The 14,119-nt window shown below is 35.4% G+C and overlaps 1 protein-coding gene across 7 annotated transcripts in view; it reads right to left on the bottom strand.

Annotated features, from left to right (window-relative positions):
- ROBO1 (roundabout guidance receptor 1) overlaps window positions 1-14,119 on the bottom strand; it is a 1,129,252-nt gene that overhangs the window by 49,270 nt on the left and 1,065,863 nt on the right. For 5 of the 7 annotated variants that reach the window (XM_072806522.1, XM_072806527.1, XM_072806524.1 and 2 more), the window contains 5 exons: window positions 13,632-13,863; window positions 12,528-12,649; window positions 9,384-9,555; window positions 5,035-5,232; window positions 629-655 (listed from right to left, as the gene is read on the bottom strand). In XM_072806522.1, the coding sequence (XP_072662623.1) occupies window positions 629-655; window positions 5,035-5,232; window positions 9,384-9,555; window positions 12,528-12,649; window positions 13,632-13,863 (751 nt within the window). The remainder of the gene's footprint in view (window positions 1-628; window positions 656-5,034; window positions 5,233-9,383; window positions 9,556-12,527; window positions 12,650-13,631; window positions 13,864-14,119) is intronic. The other 2 variants (XM_072806523.1, XM_072806528.1) reach the window with 1 other exon arrangement.

The following is a 14,119-nucleotide window of genomic DNA, read 5'->3' as shown; positions in this document are numbered from 1 at the left end:
GAGTGTGTTAAGGAGAGATAACTGCTTCCAGTGATTACAATAACTGGATTAAAACCGAGGAGGCAAGACTACAGGTACATCTTCTATTAAAGGTGATATGAAAGAAGAGGACCCACTTTGAAAGAAACTGAATAGAACAAAATATTAGGATTCTGACTTAGGGAAAATAAAAAGTTTTATCTTTCACATGTGCTGGATATTTTGGTTACCTTCAAAAATGTTGATTCTATGGACAGAGAATTTCAAGGGAGAGAAAATTTTGTTGGAAAATGTGAAAGCTTAAGTTAAGGGGAAAAATGCACTGCCAAGTATGAAATAATCAATAAGATCATTAGCATGTTAAATCATGCTGAGGGCGGAAACAGAGTGTCTATCTAATGAAACACGTGCGCACAAGGCTAGGATGCAGTGTGGAGTCATGAATAAATAACTGTATTAAATGGATGAAAAGCAACACCAACCACTTCTACTTCAAATGCATGCCTGACATGAGTAAATGAAGTATTGTATTCCATCTTAAGTCCTTTTCCCCAACTAACTGCAGAAAATGAAATAAAAACAGAAACACAATAGTACAACACATGCCAAACTAGCAAAGGAGAGGAGGAGTGTAAGTGCAAATATATACCTGTTGGTGTGAAGGTAAAAGACGGGACTGAAAAATCAAAACAAAATATAAACCCGTTATTAAGCTGAAGAGAGAAAGGGAACATATCACATTAGTATAAATCAAGCAGACAGCTGAACATAAAACAAATGTAAATAACTAAGCCAGTAGTTCTGACACTCTGATATATGAATAAAACCAAATCTGAGGTTAAAAGAAGAGGCTTGTCTCTACAGGTACCATTTTGTGAAGCGTCTGGCATGGGAGCTGTGCTGGGTTAGCCTGTGAATGACCCTGCATTTAGCAACAGAGATTGAGCTCACGGCTTTAGGACAAACAGGAATCCTCTGATGTTGTTAGTCATTTCCAAACACTGGCTGATGGATTCTCAAACAAGTATTATCAGGGTCTCGCTTGAACCTTATCTAGAGTTCTGAAAGTAAATGCTTATTAAAATGGACTAATAGGTGTGCTTAAGTATTTGTCACTCAGAGAAAGAGAGAGGGAGGGAGGAAGGAAGGAAGGAAGGAAGGAAGGAAGGAAGGAAGGAAGGAAGGAAGGGAGGGAGGGAGGGAGGGAGGGAGGGAAAAAGAGAAAGGACGGAGGAAGGGAGGAAAGAAGGAAAGAAAGAGCTGAAACAGAGCCATAAACCTGAGCTGTTTCACAGCAGAGAAACGCCTGACACTTTCTCATATAAACAATGTAATGTTCTGTTTTTATCGTAATAGAAATTTGTGAATGGACAGGAAAAAAATGGGGAGTTTTACACTTGAATTTCTCCATTATAGTTTACCTTGAGAGGCTCTCCTAGAGGAGGCTGAGCATTTTTTACATGTCATGCTAGGAGCTAAACAATAGAACAATAACACCCCACTGAAAACCTTCACTTATCCTGCAGTTATAAATCTTAATCTGATCAATAACGCCTGAAATTGAACTGCAGACCTCAAAGCTAGCAGCTTTGTCTCCCCCACTCTTCCCACCTCCTCCCCGTTCCTGGGTGTGGGGAACACCACAACTATTCCCACGTCATTTCATGGTGGGAGGAGGCTGACTTGGTTTCCAGGCTCTTGGCCTTCCTGTCAACGCTGCCCTGGTAAAGAAGGCAAGGGAACCACCGCTGCTCCCTTGAGGATAAAAAGTTTGCATCCATGAAGTCCTTAATACACACAAACTAGAATACTGATGACTTCTCGCGGATCAAGAAGCTGCCAAAAATGTATTTGCTGCTTCACATTGGAATGTCTCCCAGAAATTTGCTTTAGGATTAGAGCCTTTGGGGCTGCACACAGCAATGCTGGGGCATTCTGTACAATTGTCACTTCTTACCAAACCATTTTATCGCTGAGCCACACTAGAAGGGACAAAAACAAAAACCTGAGCACTGTGTGCCCAGCAGATGCACTAGCCTCCCCTGGCAGCACAGCAGGCCCTCCCTGTGTTAAGAATTCTATTGTGTTCTCCTTCACTTGGGTTTTTTTCAGAGTCGATGTAATTTAGCTACAATAAAAAATTCCGAGTCACAGTTAACAAGTCTTCATAAATAAATAAGTCAAAAGGTACATTTGAAAGTAAAGCTATTCAAGCAAGAATCAAATGCCTGAACATTAATTTGCAATCACAAGGACGTAAGGGGAAAAAAAATATATGAAAGGTCCTTGTCGGTACTCCTAGCAAACTGCTAACCCAGTCAAAGGAATTGAAGAAGACATGAAAAGAAGTCCATCTAAGTGAAATTTTTCCAGCTTGTACACCAAAGCACAACTTAATTCTCAAAGCTTCCAATAATATAATACTCCCTGATTACCCAGCAATGCTGGTGCCCTGTGTGAATGTATGTGGACAAGGGATACAGAATGTTCTAGCAGAGGGTAGATCTACAGATACATGTAGGGGGGAAGGTTAAAAATGTTCACTCTTACCCAAAGTCACATTCTGGCCTGATGGTTTATAGGTCAGTAGACACTTTTATATTTAATTCTTTAAAATCCTTCTCTTCAATTTTTTCCTCATAATTACTGGCATTGTTTCTGGCGTAGACAATTTAAGGTTTCAGGATGCACTATTTTTAATTGCATGGGAAGGGAATTATGAAAAAGTGCCAACAAGGCAAATTGAGGGAAGCAGAATCAAATGCTCACCAATTACATTTGTAATTATGTTCTATGATTTCTGCTTAAACACAAGCTAGTTAAAAAGGACAATGATATTAGTTTCATAGGTTTTGCAAAAAGAGCACATAGGCATTTGCCGGCATGCTTAAAGTACATTAGTGAAAGGAAAGAAATTTCAGAAAGGAAGGGGGTTTCATGTCACATATGTAGATTTCAAGACAATATAGAGCAGTAACTTGTTATAACTACACAGCCGCAGCACTTCATGGCACCAAGAAATGCAAGATTCCTGGAGAATTCAAGAGACTCCACATCTATACGTTAATTAGTCACTTTTCCTCTTCAAATTAGATTTCAAAATACAACTCCCAATACCCTGCCCCCTCCCTGCTCCATGACATGGGGACACCCACGTGGTCCTTCTCTCCATTGTATTTCAGTCAAAGGTTTTATATGGGAACATGTGTGCCTGACATTGTTCCACTTTGTATACATAACGAGCACCAGCTCTCTTGGCAGTAACCTCTAAGCCCTCGTTTTCCATTTCACAGGCTGGGATACTAACATTTTGCTTCATCTCTAGATAGAATGCATATCTGAAAAAAAATGTTTTGAAGGATCATCATGCTACGGCAAACGTATGTACATGAAGAGACTACTGCACATCCACAGGAGGGGGCATGTTAATTTATTTTTAGCGTAGGGGTGATGAATTTGTGTTGACTCTTTCTTGCCAAGACCCCTTGTGACTGACAACAAAATATTTTAGACTGCTGTCCCAGGCTGTTTTAGAAGTGTATAGGGACAGTCCATAGAACTTCTCATTGAGAAAAGTTCTAGCTAGCACTACAGATTCTGACTTTGCCATATAATTGATTAAATGTCCCCTAAGGAAATATTTAGACTTGGGGGGGAAAAAAGGAAATAGGTAGACTTGGCGTGCTGGGGTGGCTCAGTTGGTTAAGTGTCTGACTCGTGATTTCAGCTCAGGTCATGATCTCAGGGTTGTGGGATTGAGGCCCAAGTCTGGCTCCACGCTTGATTGGAGTCTGTTGGAGACTCCGTCTCTCTCTCTCTGCCCCTTTCCCTGCCCACAAGCACTCATTTGCATGTGCGGGCTCACTCTCTCTCTCAAATAAATAAATAAAATCTTTAGAAAATATGTAGACTTTTTTTTTTTTTAAAGGAAAGGTGGTTAAAAAAAAAGGAAGGGTGGTGATGGTGCAGGAGAGGATGTGTTCATTGGTGATTGTCTTTAAATTTGTGTTGCAGAAAGCAAAAGTGTTGTCTTAGGTTTACATATAATCCCTATATAACTAGGGTGAATGCATAATTTGCCATGCCAAACCAGGACAATTTTGAGAGCAAACAAGAGGACCCTGAATAATTTGTTAGACTAAAGACATAAATTGGGATGCTATCCTGAAACCAGAACTTCTAGTCACCCTACCTGTAGATCACAGAGGCCCAGAATTGATTAATATATTTGTGGGGAGGTGGAGGCAGGAAGGATTATCTGTCTGATAGTGTTAACAAATCTCATCAAAGAGTAAAATATACAAATCACCAACCTATAGACTTCAAGGATATGTGACAAAAGTGTCTGTGAAAAAAGTGTCTTGGCATACTTGGTTCATCCACAAAATTATAAATACTAGTGGTCAAGTAAACTTTCTCTTCTAACCCTATACACACATTTGTAAGGAAATCCCCATTATTAATTAACAGCATATATATATTCAACTCTGCAACTTTAAATACAACAATAAAAAAGTACTAAACCTCCTCTCTGCAAATGGAGGCACATCATTTAGTTGAGCATTTCATAATCCGTAAGAAATAACTATTTTGTAACTAATCAGAAATACTCATAAAATAATTTTATAAATAATCCCTTCAGCTTCACAAAGGCAACAGCACTTCCTTTAAAGCTATGTGAGGCAGTGCAAAGCTTGTATTTGCAATTCCTGTGACAAGGAGATTAAAACACTTCTTTGAGAACATAAAGCAATGAAGTGATTCTCTAAGAGCACAAAAGATGGTGTTAACAACCAAGTGTAGACCTACCTTGGCAAACTGTATTTTAAAGGAATTGAGCCTAAAACAGATAAGCCTTGAGGTATTGCTACTCAAGAGGAGTTAATATGTAGAGATCACAATAAAATAAAAGCACTTAAAAAAATAAAAGCACCTTAAAAAATCTTCATAGAGTAAAATATGAGATTTATAACCATCAATATTTTAGAATCACAGATTAAAATCAAGAGTTACTTAAACATTTTTAAAAAATGAAAAACCGAGGAAAGGTAATACCTTTTCTGATACCCGCATAAGTACTAGTCAGTCCATTTCTCTTCTTCCGGTGTCGATAGAGCCAGATGCTAAAGACCATGAGGATGATCCAGCAGGCGGCCCCGATTCCCGCAATGAACGCTGGCTGCTTCACAACATCTGAGATCTGCTGAGCAAGGCTGACTTGGTCTTCAGGTGACACGGGGTTTCCATGAGAATCTGAAAAGCCATCTTTGGATTAATGTGGGTTTAAAATGCAGTGAGATAATGAATGCAAACTTGCATCATATACAATGGCTATCAGTACTTTGTTAATTTTTGGACAATAATTTGCCTTTAATTCTATGACAACCACCTATGCTCATTCAAACAGTCCATGAGATTTTCAGTGAAATTATATTTACTCTATTTTAATGTAAAGCCATATGATGGAATGGTTTTATGGAATATATTTAAAAACAAAGACAATGGCACACAATTTCTATTTTTTACTCCCCAATACTCTGCAGCTTATTGCTTAGATGAAGTTTCACGAGACAGTGCTAAGTACAAAGCGGCAACTATAAAAAATGAAATATCTGAATAGGACTATATAAATAAGGGGTACCATATAAGTTGCACAAAAAAAGATATAAACTTCTCAGACTTCTATAGAAGTCTTCCATTATATGTTCTAAAAATGATGATAAAATGTTATTTCCTCTATTTAAGGTAGATATTGAAAAAAAAGCGTGTGTGTCTTCCTCCTCCCTAAAACCAACTATATGACTATATGCTAAGACTCTAAAATGTCTGGGACATGCATTGTTTGAGCCTATGTTCACAGGGTCTATAAAATTTAGTATAATCTAAAACCAAAGAAAAATTAAAATGTTACCACTGAAATAACTCATGAATAATCTTTCTTTCTTTCTTTTTCTTTTTTTTTTTTTTTAAAGTAATCTCTACACCCCAAGTGGGGCTTGAACTCATGACCCGTGATCAAGAGTCGGATGCTCTACCGGCTGAGCCGGCCAGACGCCCCAAAGTGCTTTTTTTTTTTTTTTTAAGTAATCACTTTCTTCTAAAATAATAGGCATGACCAGCAATAGATACAAGAATGTTAAATATGGACCAGAACTATCAAGTGTTATGAACAGTCAAAGGCTTATGAAAACTCAAAAAGGCTTATGTTTTCTGTTATTTTGATTCAATAATTTAAAATTGATAAAATTTCTGGCTACGAAAATTTATTTATTTTTCATTTATGTTTAAACTTACTAATAAGATATTCATTTTTCAAGCCCGCCATGTCATCACTCATACAGAGCAGTCAGCAAAGTCTGTAGAAAACTGGAAGCCATTGTTCTACGATCAAAGCAATATCCCACTTTGTTGGGACTGAGTGATGCCGACTCTGAGGATGCCCAGTGGGCGGAATTCCCACCTAGTGCCTGTGGTCTTAATGTTCTTCCCCCACAACATCTGGTGAAACAAGAAGGTGTTTGCCCATTTCATTAACAATGGTGCTTTCTTACAATCGTCTACTTTAATTGGACTCTGAAAATGTTCTGCTAATCAACCTGCTTTAAAATAGAGACATTTGTTCTAGTCCAAAATTCCTTTTTTTTTCCAGAAAAATAACTGGAATAGCTCATTATATATAAATAACATTTCTCAAACAGAAAAAAAAAGTTACAGGCTATTTTTTTCTTATTAAATGATATGGTGCCCCAATAAGACATTGGTAGGAAAAAATAAATAGTATTCAAAAGCTAAGGATACAACCTTGGGAAAATAGCACCCCTTTCTATGTAAAATGGTAGCTAAATCGCTACTTTTGTGTGTGTGTTTTGCCTTTTTTTTTAAAAGCAGATTTCCAGATTTTATTCTATAGAGGGTCAAACCTGAAAAATCTATTTTTATAAGCTGTCTCAGTCACCTGCCTTCAACTGTTTGTTGACTGAAAGTTTTATTTCATGTTCCAGGCTCTTTTATATATCCTTTTCCTAAAAGCACTTCATCCTCTGAGAGTTCACCAAGCAGATCTATTCTTTTTTTTTTTTTTCCCCTGATATACTCTTTGTATCTACTAAGTTTATAGATTCCATGGCTATTTGTGCAAGGTTAAGTCGGGTAGCTTCAGATTTTATGAAGACAGCCAAGAGAGGTTCCATGCAAGTGACCAGATGGGCTTAACAGAGTAAAGTGTGGTGTGACTAATGAATTAAAATGGCCACTCTGTATCTCAGTCTTTGTCTCCCTGCAGCTGAGGCTATATTATGACATGGAAAACTGGCACACATTTATAATTTTAAGAAAACTAATTTTACCCTGCAATCCACTGATTTAAATCTTAAATAAATAAAACAACACACAGTCCTTTTTCAATTCATCTTTGACAAAGGACTAAAATTGTATGTTATAAAAAATAGGTAAATGACATCAACAATGTATAGGGTCATCACAGTGTAACTTATAATATCAATTTTAATAAGTTAATACTGATGTTTCACAAAACTGGGCAACTATTTGAGTAAAAAGTCTATATTTAGACTATTTTTCCCCATATCTAACCTAATGTTGTAACAGATACATCAAGCAATTCTTTTAAATAGTTTCCTATTTTGTAATTTTGTAATAAATGAACCTGAAATAAACCATGGAACTTCTTTTGCTTAAAAGTTGCATATGTAATCACTGTTTAAAAAGAATCCCCAAATCAAATTCTGGTCCATAGCTGTGGCAGATACAGCAAGCTCTCCTCTAAAGGATGAATGCTACTGTCACACCACAGAGTTTTCAGGAGGGAACTCCTGAGGCAGCAACTTCATTTTGTGGTGTTCTCATCTATTTGGAATCACATGACTGAGTTCTGCGCAGGAGGTCTACCTGCAGCATTAAACCTTCTCTCACACTATGCGTTTCTTTTCTTTCTTTCTGCTGGCCTTGGGTCAACCTTGGAAGCTCCATGTTAAAAAAGGGAAGGCTTGGGACATCTGGGTGGCTCAGGGGTTGAGTGTCTCCCTTTGGCTCAGGTCATGATCCTGGGTCCTGGATCGCATCCCTCATGAGACTCCCAGCATGGAGCCTGCTTCTCCCTCTGCCTGTGTCTCTGCCTCTCTCTCTGTGTCTCTCGTGAATAAATAAAGCCTTAAAAAAATGGTAAGCCTCATCAGCCTGCGACCCTCCACATCTACATGCAACAGAGTCCCACGCCATAATTACGGCACTTCAGGTAGACTTTATCATGTTATATTGCAGAGACTTGTCAAAGACATCTGTTGGAGCAGATAGCACTGTCTTAACAATGGAATAGCAATAGGAGTTTTCAAAATGTAAAGTTTATACAGCAAAAAAGCTTATTCAAGGTCAAATGTTTCTTGAATTTGTTTTGAAATAATTTCTAGGATGTCACCAATTATCATCCAAATGCAAACATACTATGTGCTTATCTGTCAAGTATAAAAATGCATTTGTCAGACCCTTTTCCATATTTAGCAACTGACATAAAATCTTAACTAATGCTTAACTTTTCATCTGAAAGGATAAACCAAAGTTGACTATACATTCAGCATTTTTCATAATTTAAATGTAGCCTTGCAATACTGATGCTTTTCTCTCCCCTCTCCATTTATAATTGTTTTTGCTGTTGTTTGCTTTAGATTTTACTAGTAACCACTTACTAATTTGTATGTTATGTTCATGCCACATTCCCTAGAAAAAGGCTTTTCTGTGAGTTTTTTTTAAATGTTTTTCCTTTTTTAATTCCCCTAACCACTTTTGAAGCACACAACATATATAACTTTCTATGTAATTAACATGTAACTGCATTCCAATTCTCTTTGACATTGCAATCTATCTTTTTTTTTATAAGAAGCAATTACAGTTTTAAATAGATGCCAAAATGGTAACTATAAATTGTATACTGCTTAAACTTCTAATACCTAGTTTAAATTTTTCACGTTTTTTTTTTAATCCAAATAACTATAAATTCCATTTAGGTTCAGACTGTGTCTTCTTGTTCACTGAGGTATCCTTGGTCTTCAATTAATAGTATTTGTTGTGTAGAAAAATAAAGAAAAAAAAGGAAAATTTAATAGGATGAAATTAGGATGACAATGGCTGCTGACAACTTTTGCTTGAAATATAATGTAAAATGTGTGCTTGGCTAGTTTAGGTTTAGTTATGATATATAATATACATTTAAATAATGATATATCATATACCTACCTATATAGTTCTGTTATATATTTATGTATTTTATGCAATGTATTATGTATATATCTTAAAGCTAACATTATCATTTTTGTCACTGTGTTTCCAAAAAACAAAGAGGCAGTACAATGAGTGCAGCGATACTCTCAGGCCAGATCTATACTGGCACTCACCTAACTGGATGAACTGTGGCTCACTCTTCACCCCAGCTCCAGCTCCCGTGCTGGCTGCTACTTCTACGCTGTATCGGATCCCAGGAACCAGAGAAGGAATGACCACAGAAAAGGTGGAACCATCCACCGTCTTGTTTATATGATAACGAGTTTCATTGCCCAGACACCAAACCTGCAAGATGAGCACAAGGAATTTTAAGCTGGTAAATTATTTACGTTGATGCAAAGATCAACATGGTTTTTCGGTTCTAGACCTAGACCAAGTACAGACTTATCATGGACCTAACAGAGGATGCTTCCAAAATCATTTTTCCCTAGGCTCTAGTTCTGAGAAGACAGAACTAAATCCTAGGGTTAGCAGTACCTTCAAGATCTCTGAAATTTCTCATATACTTTTCAAGGATTATGTCAGGAAAGTCTACAGATTTTGGCTCCAAAACACAGGCTCCTATAACCCCAAATCATCAGGTTGTTGTTGTTTTTTAAATACCTAGAAATTATTTGCCAGGAAAAAAGGGCTTTGCAAAAAGCTTTGTGTATCTAGACAAGGAACAATAACTTAATCTATAAAGTACTTTTGCATAAATGTGGTTATTAAAAATAAAACTGGACAGGGGTGCCAGCTGGCTCAGTCAGTAGAACATACAACTCTTGATCTGGGGATCCTAAGTTTGAGCCCCATGTTGGGTGTAAGAGTTTACTTAAAAATAAATAAATAAAATTGGACCTAAGGAGTTAGGATCTTCCTAGGAGTCTACTCAGCCTGTGGTATGTTGCATTATCAATGAGAGAAAATTAGAATTCTATCTTGTATTTAATTTAAGCAGGAATATTAATTAGTCTTTGATAACATACATAAGATCATAAAGAGTAACAATACATATTTGACTTGAAAGGAAAATGTTCTTTTAATAAGAAAATTATATAGCTCATTAACTTTGATAAGGATAGTTGTGACAGGAAATTATTTTCAGGAAAGTAAGATTTCTGAACTACGCTGTAATCCTTAATTTACATTTCACTAAAGGATTATTTATTCATAGAGTGGTCTTCTGCAATGTTTCAGATTTTGGATATGGTACATGACAGTATTTGGACTCAGTTACCATAAGAAAATGATCCATGGAGTAGTAAAACATGCTCTATATTCTTTACGATGTCCTCAAGCAAAATGTAGGATTAGCTTCAAGTAGCCTATTGTCTAAACTGTAATAGGAAATGGGATTTAAAATAAATCTAGGAGTGTCAGTGTCCCCTATTATGTGAGCAATAACCTTTCATTTTTTTCCTTTGGAAGTTAATATTATTTTAATACAGTTTCAATGCATAACACCAGCAAACGGTCAAACTCTATACCAGGTCCTGACCATTTGGAAATAAAGAGTCCTTTGTGATTTTCTTTTCCCCCAATTACATTACGTAGCTGAACCAAAGCCACAAACTGATTTTGTACCAGTCAATCAGGCTCTGAAAGGCATTTTATTATTTTAAATTGACCATGAAGTTAAGTGAAATCCACCCTTTTGCATTTCTTCTGGAAAGAAATGAGTTTCGACTCTTAGGGGAAAATGCCTATATTACACAATTTTGCTGGAGAGCTGAGACACCACCTCATTTTAAATCCTTAAAAATCTCAATAATAGTTCATTTTGCTGGACTGCACCACAGCATCCTGTCACTACTCATATTGAGATAACCTTGAAATTTGTAAGAAAACACTTAAATTGTAGAGACTCTTACCTTTTAATGACTCATTTACACTAGAAGGTCAAATTTGAAGTATCTTAGAACAGTCACAGGGCATTCATGCACTATTTTAAATACTTTAAAACGTCACCCTTTAAAAATTCTAGCAAATTTCCCAAACATACTTCAGTCTGTTTTAAAAATCATTTTAAGAAAATATTAGGTCTGAAATTAAGCTCAGTATATCTAGTTACTGTACAAATCAATTTGCTCAAAGGGACATTGATGGTCTTTATTTGGCAAGCCTTACCAAGGGTGCACATCAGATCACCTTGAAAAGATCAACCAAAATACATATGCAGACCCCCTATCAGACCTACTGAGTCAGGAAATGAATGTACAAGTTATTCTGATGTTAGTACTTAATAATCTGTAGAAAATAAATGTGTTCATCTTTTTAAGATCAGTTTCATATCAACAGACATAGTCTAAAATATTCACATATATGAGATAAGCTACTAAGTACCACAATTTAGCTAGTAACTAGAAAAAATACTCAGGTATCATGGAAATATAAAACAGTATCTAGAGATACATGTTCTACAGTTAAAATTCTTCTAGCATGCAGTGTGTTTACATACATGTTGAAAAAAAGACATGTAAAATCTATTTTCTATTGAGATTTCCCTGATGCAATCTATTATTCATTTATCATAGATCATTAAGACTTTCCTAAAATACAGATTCATTGATAGAATACATCTTATGAGTCTAACTTTGTTTTTACTGTACCTTGGCATGCTTGAAAATATTTGCTCAAAACAAATCGATGTAAGACTATAATCACTAGAGCTTCACAGGTCGAAATAATTATCAGAGTTATTAGATTCATTCACTTGACATCCTCTATTTTTAAAATCCATTGAAACATACATAAATTTATAATTGAATCTCCTCTGAGACATGAAATTTTGTTTAGAGACTAAAACAAGTTTTATAGAAAATAAATTTTGTTGCACGTCAAAACAAATTTTCCAATTTAGCTACAAAGTTCCAAAACTTCAAATATGTTGGAAAAAAAGAAAGCAAGCCATATTTGATAGAATTTGACTCAGTCAATTCCATAGGGCAACCCAATCCTGCAAAATATATTCAAGCTATTTTTTTAGAGTAAAAAAAGGAAGCCCTTTTTAAATTAGCACTATTATATATGGTTTATGTGAGATTATATGGACCTATAAATTTTGTGACCATATTGATTATTTCTTTTAATTAATTTTTTAAAATGGCTTAAGAATTATTCCACAATGACTGAATAAACAGGAGTGTTTTTAAGATAATCTTACATGTTGCCACATGAACCAGCAGATGGCGCCAGATATCCACAATTTAGACAAGCTCTTTCTTTTTCTTTGTAGGGAGAAGGGTGTCCATCAGTAATTACTGTATTTGTATTACCTTATACTCTTGGACCATTCCATTTTGAGTGTCTTCTGGAGGTGGCTGCCAACTAACAAGAATTGCAGTTCCATTTCCATCATTCTTTGATACGGTTACACTTTGGGGTGGGGCACTGGGTGCTATTGTTTTAAAAAGTAGACACATTATGAGTAAAATAGAGATCACTGAAAGACACAACATCTAAAGTCAAGTATTAACTATATGTTAATATTTTTTTAACCACAGAAAATCTCTGTAAATATACCCATATGTTTTAAAGATGTATCTCATTCAAGTCTGAATAGACCTCAATGATTTAACTTTCCTTCTCCTCAGTATTGCTAAACCTTTTGTTATTGCAAATTTTCCATGACCAAAGTTATATAATTATCTCTACAAAACATCCCAGGAAAATTTCTTATTTCTCTTACCCTGGAACTCTAGTCCCATGTTCTCCTTACAAATGTTCCACAGTATAAAGATATTTATTAATCATCCATGACATTAACTATATCCCATCACTTATGTAATCAAAATCATAAACAGATTTGATTTTAGGGAAAATTCTGGTTATTTTTTAAAGAGTATATTTGTGACATGTAACCTTGTTATCTTTATGTAAATACATTGGGTGGCCAATTATTCTGTGGGATTTTTCTAGAGCTGTGGGGTATCCACAGATATGAGGAATAGGCATAAAATGCTAACCCCAGAAACTCCTGGGAAATGAAAACATAACTCACCTTACTTATAAGTTATTATTCAAAGTAATTCAATAAGTGAATGGAAAATAATTAATGCAAGTCAAGCAAGTTGAGAACAAATTCATCTTTACATGTGAATTTCAGTTCTCAAGAACTGAATACATCCTATATATGCCATTAAGTAATACATAGTTGACATCTGTACATTTTTATATAGGCCACTATTAAAACAAATCAAGTATTACATAATTTTGGTTTTCAGTGGTTCTAATCGAACAAATTCTATTAGCAAAACATAATGTTCAATATCAAGACAGTTAATAATATCACTACTAACATTAAAATTTTTTCAACTAGGTTAATAAAAACCTAACAAATGTACTGCATGCACAGTAATCACACATTTCATTATACTTGCCTTCTTCTAAGGTTTTGGCAAATTTAATTTCACTATCTGCTCCTTGAAATTCATTAAAAAAAGGACGAGCCTTAATTTCATAGTTGACTCCCTTTTTGAGATCAGGGATAACCACACTATTTTTGGTTGGAGTCCTCACTTCAAAAACTAACCACTCCGATTCACCATGGTTGCCTCCAGATGGCCGATAAAGAATTTTATATCCTTGAATATACTGAGATTGTTGGTCCACCTATTAAAATGACAAAAATGAAACCATTTATATCTTTTTATTGATTTACTAAAAAATGATGAAAATTAAATGTGACAAAATAAAAAAATTCTATCTGGCTTTACTCTATAGTTTTCTAGTTTACATAAAATAGAATACGAAAAATAAATCACTATCTTTTGTAATACATTCACTTTTTCAGCTTAATATATAATATTAGATACTAATTTCTATGGTTCATGCAGAAACTTTAAGCATCATGGCAGTCCTCTGACAG

Source organism: Canis lupus, chromosome 30, assembly GCF_048164855.1.
Source record: "Canis lupus baileyi chromosome 30, mCanLup2.hap1, whole genome shotgun sequence".
In the NCBI taxonomy this organism is placed as follows: domain Eukaryota; kingdom Metazoa; phylum Chordata; class Mammalia; order Carnivora; family Canidae; genus Canis; species Canis lupus.
This window is presented reverse-complemented; position numbering and strand designations above follow the sequence as displayed.